The sequence below is a fragment of the Phoxinus phoxinus genome (assembly GCF_949152265.1).
Source record: "Phoxinus phoxinus genome assembly, chromosome: 7".
Lineage (NCBI taxonomy): Eukaryota > Metazoa > Chordata > Actinopteri > Cypriniformes > Leuciscidae > Phoxinus > Phoxinus phoxinus.
The window spans coordinates 14,075,785-14,088,859 of record NC_136882.1 but is presented as its reverse complement, the minus strand read 5'-3'; the positions used below and the strand labels follow the sequence as shown (position 1 = coordinate 14,088,859).

General features: G+C 41.7%; 1 protein-coding gene and 1 long non-coding RNA gene across 5 annotated transcripts in view; one reads left to right on the top strand and one right to left on the bottom strand.

Annotated features, from left to right (window-relative positions):
- myo16 (myosin XVI) overlaps positions 1–11,885 on the top strand; it is a 185,976-nt gene extending 174,091 nt beyond the window's left edge. For 2 of the 4 annotated variants that reach the window (XM_079618669.1, XM_079618668.1), the window contains exon 35: positions 8,613–11,885. In XM_079618669.1, the coding sequence (XP_079474795.1) occupies positions 8,613–8,789 (177 nt within the window). In that variant the 3' untranslated portion in view covers positions 8,790–11,885. The remainder of the gene's footprint in view (positions 1–8,612) is intronic. The other 2 variants (XM_079618671.1, XM_079618670.1) reach the window with 1 other exon arrangement.
- Positions 1–13,075, bottom strand: part of LOC307001758 — a 75,232-nt gene that overhangs the window by 29,999 nt on the left and 32,158 nt on the right. The window lies entirely within an intron of this gene.

The window sequence follows — 13,075 nt, the reverse complement described above, 5'->3', positions numbered from 1 at the left end:
ATTGCAAAGGTGAATCGCTGAATATTCTGTCAATTGATTGTCAAAGAACTGGATGTCCCCGATGGTTTCAGAGGCTAGGCTAAATTTAGAGTATAAGTGGTCATGTAGCCCGCCTGTCTGTATCTACATCTCTAAGTGTGCATGTGTGCCCTTTGATGAAGCGCATTAATAATGCAAGGTTAAATATAATGAGTTTTTTTGGCTTGAATATGAATAGCTGCATGTGATCCAGGTGCTTTGTGTACCGTCCAGATAGCATTACAGGTGTGAATGCAGTGATTGACACAGACGTGGTGCTTGGTTGTTACGTGTTACTGTTTATAATTTTCTATACAGGTCACGTGAGCTCCCGCCGGCTGTGATTGTGGGCGGGCCAACTGCCTTAAAGACGCCCAGTCTGGAGAATGTGGCTCTCTCTCACTTCCCATCCGCTCCTGGTGGCAGACGGAGCACTCTAGCTCCGCTGCGTGCTGGGCCTTTGTTTTCCGTTTGGAATTTGTTAGAGCTTGATTTAATGTTGGTTCCACAAGCACGATCCCGATATGGGATTTATGTTTGTTACTTTTAGTTTATTACATTTATTTAGAGCTGGTGGTAACTGGTGATGGGTTTGTGCATATTATTTAGTAGAGATTAGTGAAGAGCAGGAGAAAGAGGACCCGGAAGACTCACACAAACTCTGTCTTTTGTTTTGAACGGGAGGCAGGCAAGTTTCATCTGCTTTGAAGAATAGTGTGGGTCAGGGTTTTCTTTTGTTTATGTTTTGCTTATTTTTGCCACCATGCTCTGCCTACGTCAAGACGTATTACTTGATTAAAATAATTTATTAACACTTTCACCGAATCTCTGTGGTCTTTTATATGTTATGTTGATCCATAATTCATTTGATGGGTTCGTAACATATAAATGGGGGCTCGCTTAGCCGGGTTTTGAACTATATTTGTCAATTTTTTTTTTTTTTTTGGCATTTTTGTAAGTTCGATTTTCTCTTAGTGAAAATCTTTTTCTGTGGTGGTCGCACTGCGCGCTGTGAGTGCGCATTAGTTTGCTGTGATCGCCCTTTGTTAATTATGCCGTGGATTTTCGGTGACTTTTCTATAGTATATTTAATTTTTTTTCGTTTAGGGTGGACCTATTCCGTATTTTTCGCAATGTTTAATTTAGATGCCTTCATTCTCGCTCCTTCACAGGAGGTTTTCTTAACTGCTACGCGTGATGATCTTGTAAGAATTGCTGGCCACTATAAACTTGAGGTGAGTGGTAACCCTTCCAAGGCTGAACTTCAGGATAGGCTTCTTGAAGGTTTGCGAGAACTTGGAGTATTTTTGAAAGTGTCTCCGGATGCATCTACATTGCCTGAGGGTAAGCGTTTTCCTATTGAACCTCCACCTTCACCTAGTAAAGCAGCACTAGAATTAAAACGTTTACAGTTAAGAGAGAAGGAAATTGAATGGGAACGCGAAAAAACTAGATTAGAGGCTGATAGACAGACAGTACGAGAACGGGAGAAGAGAGAACATGAATTTAGATTGAAAGATCTTGAGTTTGCGCAAGCATTACGTATCAAAGAGCTCGAGCTGAAGGCTCGTGAGGCTGGTATTTCAGTTAGGCAAGATCAATTTGACATAACTCGTAACATTCGCCTTGTTCCACCTTTTAATGAGAGCGAAGTTGATAAGTTTTTTGCACATTTCGAGCGCGTAGCAACAACATTTAAATGGCCCAAAGAAATTTGGACCATGACGTTGCAGTGTGTTTTTACTGGGAAAGCGCAGGAAGCGTATTCCTCGTTAACTCTGGAAGACGCAGCAGATTACGAGAAAGTTAAGCATGCTGTTTTGCGCATTTATGCTCTTGTGCCTGAGGCGTATCGACAGAAATTTCGCAATTATCATAAACCTGAAGCTCTTACACATGTCGAGTATGTTAGAGAAAAAGAAATGCTATTCGATCGCTGGCTTAGCTCGCAAGAAGTGACAACCTTTCAATCTCTTCGTGATTTGATTGTTCTTGAAGATTTTAAAAACGGTCTCCCTCAAATAGTCGCTACCCATGTTAGTGAGCATCAGAATCTGACTCCGGCTCGTGCAGCTGTACTTGCGGATGAATATGTACTCACACACAAGCGTGTTCCTTCTAATTCAAAATTTTCACAAAACGTTTCTAGTCATCCAAATGTGTCCAAGGTTTCTAGAGAAACCGTGCCTGTTTCTGGCCGCTCTTCAGACTGGCGTCCGTCGGGGTCTAACGCTACAGCTCCGACCTGCGCGTACTGTAAGAAACGTGGTCATGTTCTGGCAGAGTGTTATTCTCTGAAACGTAAAAATAAGGTAGCGAGTCAACCAGTTTCTGGTAGATCAGAGGTAGGGTTGTGTGTTTCGAACTTGCCTGTGAGTAGGGACGACACTGATAACCACAGTTTTGCGCCTTTTATAATGGATGGCTTTGTCTCTTTGCCCGGTGAACGCTCAAAAATTCCTGTAAAAATTCTGCGTGACACTGGCGCTTCACAGAGCTTTATCGTACAAGATGTGTTGCCTTTTAGTGAGAAGACTTTTACTGGGGATAGTATTCTTGTACGTGGATTTGAAATGGGTTATGTTAATGTCCCTCTGCATGAGATTTCCCTTATGTCTGACTTAGTCACTGGCAAAGTTACCATGGGTGTACGCCCTTCCCTGCCTGTTGAAAATGTAGCTGTGCTGCTTGGTAACGATTTGTGTGGTGGAAAAGTTTTACCTTGTCCAATAGTGTCTCATGCATTACCAAATTCTTGTACCGATGACCTGTCAATTAATTTCCCTGGGGTTTTCACCTCTAGCGTGGTTACTCGTGCGATGGCGAAGAAGATAAAAAAAGATGAAATTGAGGATCAACTTGATCTTAGTGATACTTTTATTGCTCGACCTTCACTCTCTAGCGATAGTGATTTATCTTCGAATTCTGCTTCACTGTCGTTTTCCTCTGTTCCTAATTTTTCTATGAGTCGAGAGCAGCTTATTAAGGAACAGAAAATTGACCCGTCTCTGTCTTCTCTCCTTTCAGATGCTATATCTGAAGAAGACATTGAGCATTCGCCGCATGGCTATTTTTTACGAGATGGTGTCTTAATGCGCAAGTGGAGACCTCTTATGGCCTCAGCGCAAGATGAGTGGAGAGTTCTCTTTCAAATTGTTGTCCCAGTTTCTTTTCGTGATAAAGTTTTGAGTATAGCTCATGACCATCACTTCGCGGGTCATCTCGGCGTAAATAAGACTACTGACAGAGTTTTACGCCATTTTTTCTGGCCAGGTATTAAAAAGGATGTCGTGAGATACTGCCGAACATGTCATCTATGTCAGGTCACTGGTAAACCTAACCAGGTGATCCCGCCTGCGCCTTTACAGCCGATTCCGGTTACGTCTGAGCCTTTTGAACGAGTTATACTAGACTGTGTTGGCCCATTGCCTCGAACAAAATCTGGGAATCAGTGGTTACTCACCATAATGTGTAGCTTGACTCGTTTTCCAGAGGCCATACCGATCCGTAAAATTACAGCTCCTGTCATTATTAAAGCCCTGATGGGTTTCTTCTCTGTTTTTGGGCTTCCGAAAACCATTCAGACCGACCGCGGTACTAATTTTATGTCCCGTGCGTTTGCGCAAGCTATGCGTCAGCTCGCTGTCCATCATGTTACCTCCAGCCCGTACCGTCCACAGACTCAAGGCGCACTTGAAAGGTTCCATCAGACTTTGAAAAGTATACTCAAGTGTTTTTGCCTTGAGTTTCAGCGTGATTGGGATGAAGGTGTACCGCTTGCTCTTTTCGCTGTACGTGAGGTGGTACAGGAGAGTTTGGGTTTTAGCCCCTCAGAGCTGGTTTTCGGACACACGGTTCGTGGACCTTTAAAACTGTTGAAAGAGTCGTGGCTCGCCGAGCCTAAAGAGTTTTCCAGTTTGACTGATTACGTGTCCACCATGCGTAACAGGCTTAGCCGTGCATGTCAGTTGGCTAGAGACAATTTAGGTCTTTGTCAGAAGAGAATGAAACAGAGGTTTGATCAGAAGGCTGTTTCCCGAAGTTTCAGTCCTGGTGATAAAGTTCTTGTGCTGATTCCGGGAATGGGTTCCGCTTTACATGCTCGTTATAGTGGACCTTATTGCGTTGCTCGCAGAATGAATGATTTGAATTATGTCATCTCTACTCCAGACCGAAGGAGAAGGACCACACTGTGTCACGTTAACCGTTTAAAATTGTACTGTGATCGAGGAGAAGATTCAATCTCGGAACTCACCCCGCCTTGCGCTTCAACTGTCCGTGAAAATGCTTGCGCAACTAAACCGGCGCTGTCCAAGGCGCGTGGTGCTGAAGTTGTTTCTTCACTGGCGGTTGTGGGACAAGGAGAAAATGCGTCTCTGTCAGTACAACACGGTGCTGTGGCGAGTCCTTTCCTTGAAGATGAGGGTCGTACTCCATCGATGGAGGTTATTGAAGGGAGAATGAAGAATTCTGAAGTTCTTAATGATTTAGATGTATTTTTGTCTAATTTATCAACATTCGAACGCAACGATTTAATCTCCTTGATTAAAAAAAATGAGAGTTTGTTTCCTGATGTGCCTCGTCGAACAACGGCAATTGAACATGACATTGATGTGGGGGTTACATGTCCAATTAAACAGCATCCGTATCGTACAAATCCGCATAAAAGGTTGTTGTTTCAAAATGAGGTAAAATTCATGCTGAAAAATGGCATTGCAGAAACTAGTAATAGCCCATGGAGTTCGCCTTGTTTGCTTGTTCCAAAGAGTGATGGTTCCATGCGTTTTTGCACGGATTTTAGGAGGGTGAATGCCGTTACCAAGGCTGATAGCTACCCATTACCACGTATTGACGACTGTGTTGATCGTTTGGGCTCAGCGGTATTTGTCAGTAAAATCGACCTATTGAAGGGTTACTGGCAAGTTCCGCTGACACTCCGTGCCAAAGAGATTTCAGCCTTTGTGACACCTGATCACTTCCTTCAGTACACCGCCATGGCCTTCGGCCTTCGGAACGCTCCCGCCACCTTTCAAAGGCTTATCAATGGCGTTCTTGATGGTGTGCCTAATTGCGAGGCCTATTTAGACGATTTAGTCATTTATAGTGCCACCTGGCCTTCGCATATGGCCCATCTTTCTACTGTGTTTCGTAAGCTATCAGAAGCTAATTTAACCATCAATTTAGCCAAATGTGAGTTTGGCCAAGCCACCGTGGTGTATTTGGGTAAAGTGGTTGGCCGTGGGCAGGTGCGTCCTGTCCAGTCAAAAATTGAGGCGATTTTGAATTATCCTCCTCCAACCACTCGTCGCGAACTCCGCCGTTTTCTGGGCATGGTAGGTTACTACCGGTCATTTTGCAAAAATTTCTCTGCTTTTGCCTCACCCCTCACTGATTTGCTCAGTTCAAAAGTAACCTTCGACTGGACTTCACGGAGCCAAGCGGCTTTCGAGTCCGTTAAAGCATTGCTGACTACTGCGCCTGTGCTGGCCGCTCCTGACTTTTCTCGGCCTTTTTCCCTCGCTGTTGATGCGAGCGATCTGGGAGCGGGGGCTGTTCTTTTGCAGCATGACGAGGAGGGTCTTGAACATCCTGTCTGTTTCTTCTCGCGCAAGTTTAACCGACATCAGCGTGCTTATTCGACCATAGAAAAGGAAGCCCTTGCTCTTGTGCTTGCCTTTCAGCACTTTGAGGTCTATGTCGGAGGTGCCGTATGTCCGGTTGTGGTATACACCGACCACAACCCACTGGTTTTTCTCGATCGCATGCGCAATTCTAACCAGCGCTTAATGCGGTGGAGCTTGATTTTGCAAGGGTACAACTTGCAGATTAGGCACATCCGAGGACGCGACAATGTAGTTGCAGATGCATTGTCCCGTGCTTGATGGAAATTATGGTAAATAAATTGTTTAAAACAAATGTGTATTGATTGCACCTTTAATTTTTTTTCTCTGTTTCAGTTTAGCAAGGTTTATTTTTCTGCTGAACGTTAATGGTTTGTATATTTCTATATTGTTATTTAAACCAATTTATTTTCTTTAAGGGTGGGGGTGTTACGTGTTACTGTTTATAATTTTCTATACAGGTCACGTGAGCTCCCGCCGGCTGTGATTGTGGGCGGGCCAACTGCCTTAAAGACGCCCAGTCTGGAGAATGTGGCTCTCTCTCACTTCCCATCCGCTCCTGGTGGCAGACGGAGCACTCTAGCTCCGCTGCGTGCTGGGCCTTTGTTTTCCGTTTGGAATTTGTTAGAGCTTGATTTAATGTTGGTTCCACAAGCACGATCCCGATATGGGATTTATGTTTGTTACTTTTAGTTTATTACATTTATTTAGAGCTGGTGGTAACTGGTGATGGGTTTGTGCATATTATTTAGTAGAGATTAGTGAAGAGCAGGAGAAAGAGGACCCGGAAGACTCACACAAACTCTGTCTTTTGTTTTGAACGGGAGGCAGGCAAGTTTCATCTGCTTTGAAGAATAGTGTGGGTCAGGGTTTTCTTTTGTTTATGTTTTGCTTATTTTTGCCACCATGCTCTGCCTACGTCAAGACGTATTACTTGATTAAAACAATTTATTAACACTTTCACCGAATCTCTGTGGTCTTTTATATGTTATGTTGATCCATAATTCATTTGATGGGTTCGTAACATTGGTATTAATGAGTGTGCGTGATTGACTGATTGAGTGTGCACGATTTGTTCGGTACACTGTGTGCCATCTTTGTGCTTAGCGAAGTGATGCCAGAACTAAGAGAGTTGACAGATAGGTGTAAATTATGGATCAGTACTTTCGAGCAGCGTACGTGGGTGTGCACGTCTGTAAATGGCCTGGATTCCTAGAATGCACTTGCTGTACTGTAACAGCGCCACTGCACTCACAATGTTTCTGGATGAGTTCCCTCTCAGAGCGGACTGGAGTGGTAAAATAGGCCAGGGGCATCCCGTTACGTCATTTGAGATAGACTAACAACAGTATCCACTGTAAGCTTGGCCCCCGTATCTCCCTAAACGCTCTCCTCGTGCAGAGAACAGGAGGATTATCAGCATTAAACATACATTCCTCCTAGTTATGACATGAAGGGTTTAGGGGAGTGTCATACAATTAGCATATCAAACATATTAGTTACAGTGATTTGAACTCTCAGTACATTTTTCCTGGTCCACAACTCTACTTATATTCCTCACCATATATATTTAGGTATTACTTGTTTTTAAGGATTTTTACTGGCTTTTTGTGTTTTTCGTTTTCTTCATTCTGTTGGATTCTCATCTAGGTGCTTTAGATGGATCTGGACATCAGTTATTAATTGGGGGCATTTCTCGTTTGGAAACCTCCAGACACACCATCTCATTTGAATTGCAAAGTCTGAATCGCTGAATTATTCTGTCAATTGATTATCAAAGAAATTGATGTCTCAGACTGTTTTTTTTTTTTTTTCTTATTTCTTTCCATTTTTATTTGTTATTATACTTTTTTTTTTCTTAACTGTAGATTTCAAATCTTACTCTATACTCTTCAGCACATTAAACGTGGGATGCTTCACCCGGAGCAACCTTGCACAAGGGCAGTAATTGGTTCAGTGCTTCAGTCTAAGGTTCGATCCAGGTCAACAGCCCAGATTGGTTCTTCCTTTGTACAAAAGACCGTTTGTAAGGATTCTGTAAGTTCCACTTATTAACTTTACCAATAACAACAAATGACAGTCTCTCCTGTTAAGCACTAGTTCTGCTGTTACTCACTCATCTGACGTCCTATTAGAGAGAGAGAGAACAAATGGACAGGGGGTTTTCTCATTGACCAAACTAAAGCCATGTGACTTTCCCTCATCCCTGCATCCGTCATGAATGGATCAGAGGCACAGCAGGAGGTCCTGTTCCATTTGTGGCATTTACCAGCTGCAGATGATTGGGACGGATTGATTTATCGGTTTATTGATTATGCTTGTATGATGGATGGGTTATGTTAGGGTTGCCAGTTGCATCAGGCAACAGCTGAAGGAGGTGTGTTTTTCTTTTCTGTTTATTCTTTTAACATCAATATGCCCTTATAATCAGGGTACTTGCACTTTTTTTCTCTTTCTCAATTCATCCATACAATGACTTGAATACATATGATTTTTCCTATTCTTTACCATGGACACTCGTATGTATTGTATGACATATCTTCGCTCAAATCACAGCTCCACCAAATACTGGACATTTCATTTCCTGCTTTAGCTGCTTCGTGCTTTACCTATTTGGGTTATTTTACTTTTAAGATCTAAATTATATTGTGGATCATTGCTGTTCTGTTCATTTGTATCATTGGTGGTAAGTAGTATACAGTATATAGATCTGTAGATCAGGGGTAGCCAAAACTTCTTTTGAAGGGCTACTATCCTGCAGAGTTTAGCTCCAAACCAAACCAAATCAAACACACCTGGACCAAATAATCAAGGTGTTCGGGATCACTTGAAAATAGCAGGCATGTGTTTTGGAGAAGGGGTGGAAATGAAGTCTGCAGGAAAGTAGCCCTTCAGGAGCAGGGTTAGCTACCCCTGCTGTAGATCCATCCATTATGCACCATAATAAACATGACCTTTCTGTCATTTTCTCAGGTGCTCCAGAGGTCACGTGCATGTGGGGATCAGCGGGCCACTCTGCAGGAATTAATGCGCTGGCGGAGGAGTGTTTGTGACGGTCGACCGGACTGGCAGAACGCTTGGCTCCACACAAACACCTCACCCACCCTAACGGTGAAGACCAAGAGTCCCCGAAAGAAAGCATCACCCTAGAGATTGTGGCCTTCTTGAGTTAAACCCCAGTCCTTAGGCCTGATGACCTTTTTTTATGTTTTTCCCTTCACGTGACGTCCTCTAAACAGAGCCAGACTCTGAACTCAGGAGAAGAGGGTATCCCAATTTGTTCCTCTCTTCACTTCTTTTGAAAGAATCAAAGGTTCCTTGGAAAATTTGCTCCACACATCTCTCCAACTAATGACCAACTGGGACCAAATAACATGCAGCCCCCAAAGACTACCAATCTATGTCCTGAAAAAACAAAGGGGACATGGCTATTATGAATCCCATTCGCAGTGTCCTGAACATCTCGCTTTGATCTTAGGGCTGTGCAAAAATATTTCAATTGTGCTACTGCGTGCTATAGTCTACATTGTGAGCCATATTTTAGTTTTAAACCCTGGTGCTGGTCGCTCCATATGTGGTTGTTGTTGCCTGGGTTGGGTAAAAAGTGCCAGTTCTGTTCCAACTCAAGCACTCAAGGCACATGGACGCGACAGACCTTAAAGTTTACAAGAAAAAAACTTTGTGTTGACCTCATAGGCCTAGCTTTGTGAACAAAGTCCTCCTTCAGGTTCAGAAAAGCAACTACACTCACGCTTTTTCAGGTGCTTTGGTTACCCTCCATCAGCGTTGGCAACCATCACACACACAGGTTGTGACCTTACAAAGTGGTCAGGGTTCAGGGAAATTATCAGTAACAAGTCCACAACATTTCCACCAGCTTCTGGACTACATTCATCGTTCACTGTAGGCTAATGTGCACACATTTCTGCAACATGAAACCAGGAGGTTTCACAAGACATACAGTTGACGAACTTGAAGGCACCTGATTTATATCGAATGGTTAAAGAGCACAATTCTCCAAATACCTTTAGATGGAACAATCCTTACTGGTGGATGAATATTACTGCCGATTTGACTCCGACAACTCCCGCAACAAGAGTGCTTGGACTTTTCCTCAAAGGTGCTTATGTACGAATGCTGGGTTATGGTAACATGTTAGTACCTTAGTAGACGATCTGTACCAACAGCACATGATCTTTGGTCCCCCTGAAGAGTATTCTCTCATAGTTCTTAATGTGTGAAGGTAAACACAGGTCTCGAGGCATTTGGTTTATCCATACAGTGTGCGTGTACAGATTTATTACCTGAAAGAACTTGGGTAAATATTTTTGGACTTTTAACACTTGGTTCACACCAGGAGCCCCACCATAAGCACAGCCATGTACCTGGCGTATGCTGGTGCTTTTCTGAGAATAAGCAGAACTTGACCTTCTGGTTCTGGTTGTCTTCAATATGACTGAATAGATGGGTTATGTACAGATTGCAAAATGTTTTATGAGTATATTGGCAAATTATTGTCTTTATAATGGAAAGTTATCTCGAATGTTCAAGGGTGCAATGACAGAAGGACTAAGGTGGTGGGTTTTATAGTGTGAATATCATTTTAGTACAGAATGATTGTTTATTCATGGTAAACTCTTTAGCCGTTCTCCATCCACATAGGACTGCGGTAAATCTTCGAAATGTATAAAGATATTTAATTTATTGTACAAAACTTTCGTGTTTGTGCAAGTACGTTTGAGTTGCACTTTGCCGCTGTTTCGTTTAAGCTTCATTAAGAGCATCACTTCCTGTCCATTTACGTCCTGACTTGCAGAAAAAAGGGTCCCCAAATGTTGCACCTTCTAAAAAAAGTTAATTCAACTCCTCTGACACAATGATCTGTCAAGTTCTTTGGTCTCAATATTTAAATCTTAATATTTAACATGCATTCATTCTGAGAAAACAGTGACTTAATATATATGGTCTACATAACCAGTTTTGTTTAATGATTGTATTGAAACAGTAGGCTACATTATTTTCAATGTAAAACGTGATCTAAAATTCACCAAAAAAAAACAATGTAGAGATGATTTTTAAGACCCAGCCATACTTACTGGCTCTAAAAATCATTACAAACCGCTCTGAAAGAGGCTGCTGAGGCTTATGTTTCTCATATCTTCTTCTAACTCTTATCTACCCAACTAATGTGAATACTCCCTTTCCCCATTCCATTGGACGGTGGTTGTTTAAGCATCTTTCACTGCTGTGCAGTCCTGCAGATCAGAGACGCATATTAAAATCACTGTGCAGGCCGGTGCTGATGGAGACCGGAACTCACATCATGGGTTTGCTCCACAGTTTTGGAATGGCTGCTTTGCATCGCTACTGCTTAACAGGGTTACGACACTATTATTTGAAACATTAATTTATTGAAAAAAATGCTATTTTATAATGTCTAGTATTGACATGCCATCAATACTACTAAAGCAAAAAGAGAATGAAAAGAACTGTACAGTATGAGCCCATTTTTCTACTCCGTTGTTAAAAAGGGAACGTATGTTAACGCATGAGATCTCTCTTACTTACACACCCAATCTGTCTGTTTTTCTGTGCTTAGTCTGATACAGTGTGGAGATATAGACTTCATTGGATCATGCCCTTTGTCTTAACTGGTGCTGTGAAACCATTCAGACATACTGTTATGAACTTCTCCAACTCCAGCCCAACACGGCCTCGCTATTATGGACTTATTGATTTGATAGCAAAATAATGGCCAGAAATGGTTTGGTTAAGCTCAATATGTAGTGAACATCTCCCAGTGTTGTAGTCGAGACCAGCTCATTCGAGTCCAAGTCATGACCGTGACCAGAATAGAGTTGAGTTCAAGACCATGTTTTCTTGACTCGGACTCTACCCTCTTCAGGTCTAGGTCTGACTCCAACTCGAATGAGCTGGTCTCAAATACAACACTGACATCTTCATCAAAAGACATTGGAAAACAAACTCATTCAGATTCCTGTGCTTGGTCAAATATGCAGAGCTCAACAAAATATTAAATTACCATGGCTGTTACTGTCTTTTGTAGTCAATGTGTTTTTTTTTTTTTCTTCCTTTCTGATTCTTCTGTAAATTATAGATACAGTAAACATGCCTGTTACTTCAATACATGTCTGTGGGCAAAGAAAAAAAATATGTCTTGGTAAATATTTTGTTTTGAAATGTTTTATAAAGTTCCTGTACAGCAATAAAGCACAGTGTCAGTCAACTGGCAACAAATCTGGTCATTTCTTAAAATGGGGGGTGGGGGGTATTTGAGAACATTAGTTTGAAACACCCTTGGCTCTCTGTTAAACCCTTGCCTGGATCACTTAGGCCCTGTATACACCTGGTATGAAGATGTGTTTTGGTCGATCGGATCAGATGTAGATGAGGGAGACATTTCCGTTTACACCTTGTTGTCTCTTTTGCCCATTTAACCAATTCTGTCCTGATTTCTTCCAGGGGAGGGTCTGTACAGTAGGCGGGTAAATGTATGTTTATTTTTTCAGATCTTTTGATCTAATGGACAAAATATGCGCGCAATTTACATGAACGTGCCCAGAGACGACAGGTCTCTTGGTACGTTTTTCGTCTTAGTTCAAACTAAACGCATGTCTTCACCCATCAAAGTTTAAATCCCGTAATGTTTAAGTGTTAGGTTAATAGGTGGAGTTGATGTTCGACCACAGGAGCATTTACACCACGAAAGCAATCCAGTCAAATGCGTTTGACTACCTCTGGAAGTGCTTGAAAATGGACAAAAACCAAAACTTCAGTGTCGTTCACTTGTGATCCTATCCAAAATGCATCTTATTACCAGGTGTAAACAGGGCTTCAGAGTAGCTAAAACCTGTTTTTAAGTATATAGTGTGTGATAGAATGTTTGTAATAATTTTGCTAGCTATATAAAAATCACGGATATTGCAATCATTTGCATTTTCGCTCAAAAATAAGAATGGAAGTATGGTTAAGCAGGGTAGGAGTGGATCTTGAAAAAAACAACAATAGGAAGTCTGTGTGCCATTTAACATTGTACTAAAACAAATTTTTACAATGCTACAGCGTAAATAATTAAATAGAATATACTGTTAGTTTGCGCAATACTTTGCTCTTGGCAACAAGTTTGGATACCATTCTAAAGTTTGGGGTCGATACAATTATAATGTTCTCTTGTACTCAAGGACTTTTTTTTTGGGATTATTTGATTAACCGAAAGTTCGAAAGAACAACATTTATTTTAAATATTTATTGTAATGTGTTTTTGCTGAAATAAAAATATGAATATCTTTCCAAAGGATAAAGGTAACACTACATTAAGATCTCATTTGTTAACAGTTAATGCATTAACTAACATGAACTAACAATGAGTAGGCTATACATCGGTTACAGTATATTTTTAATCTGTTAAATGTTAG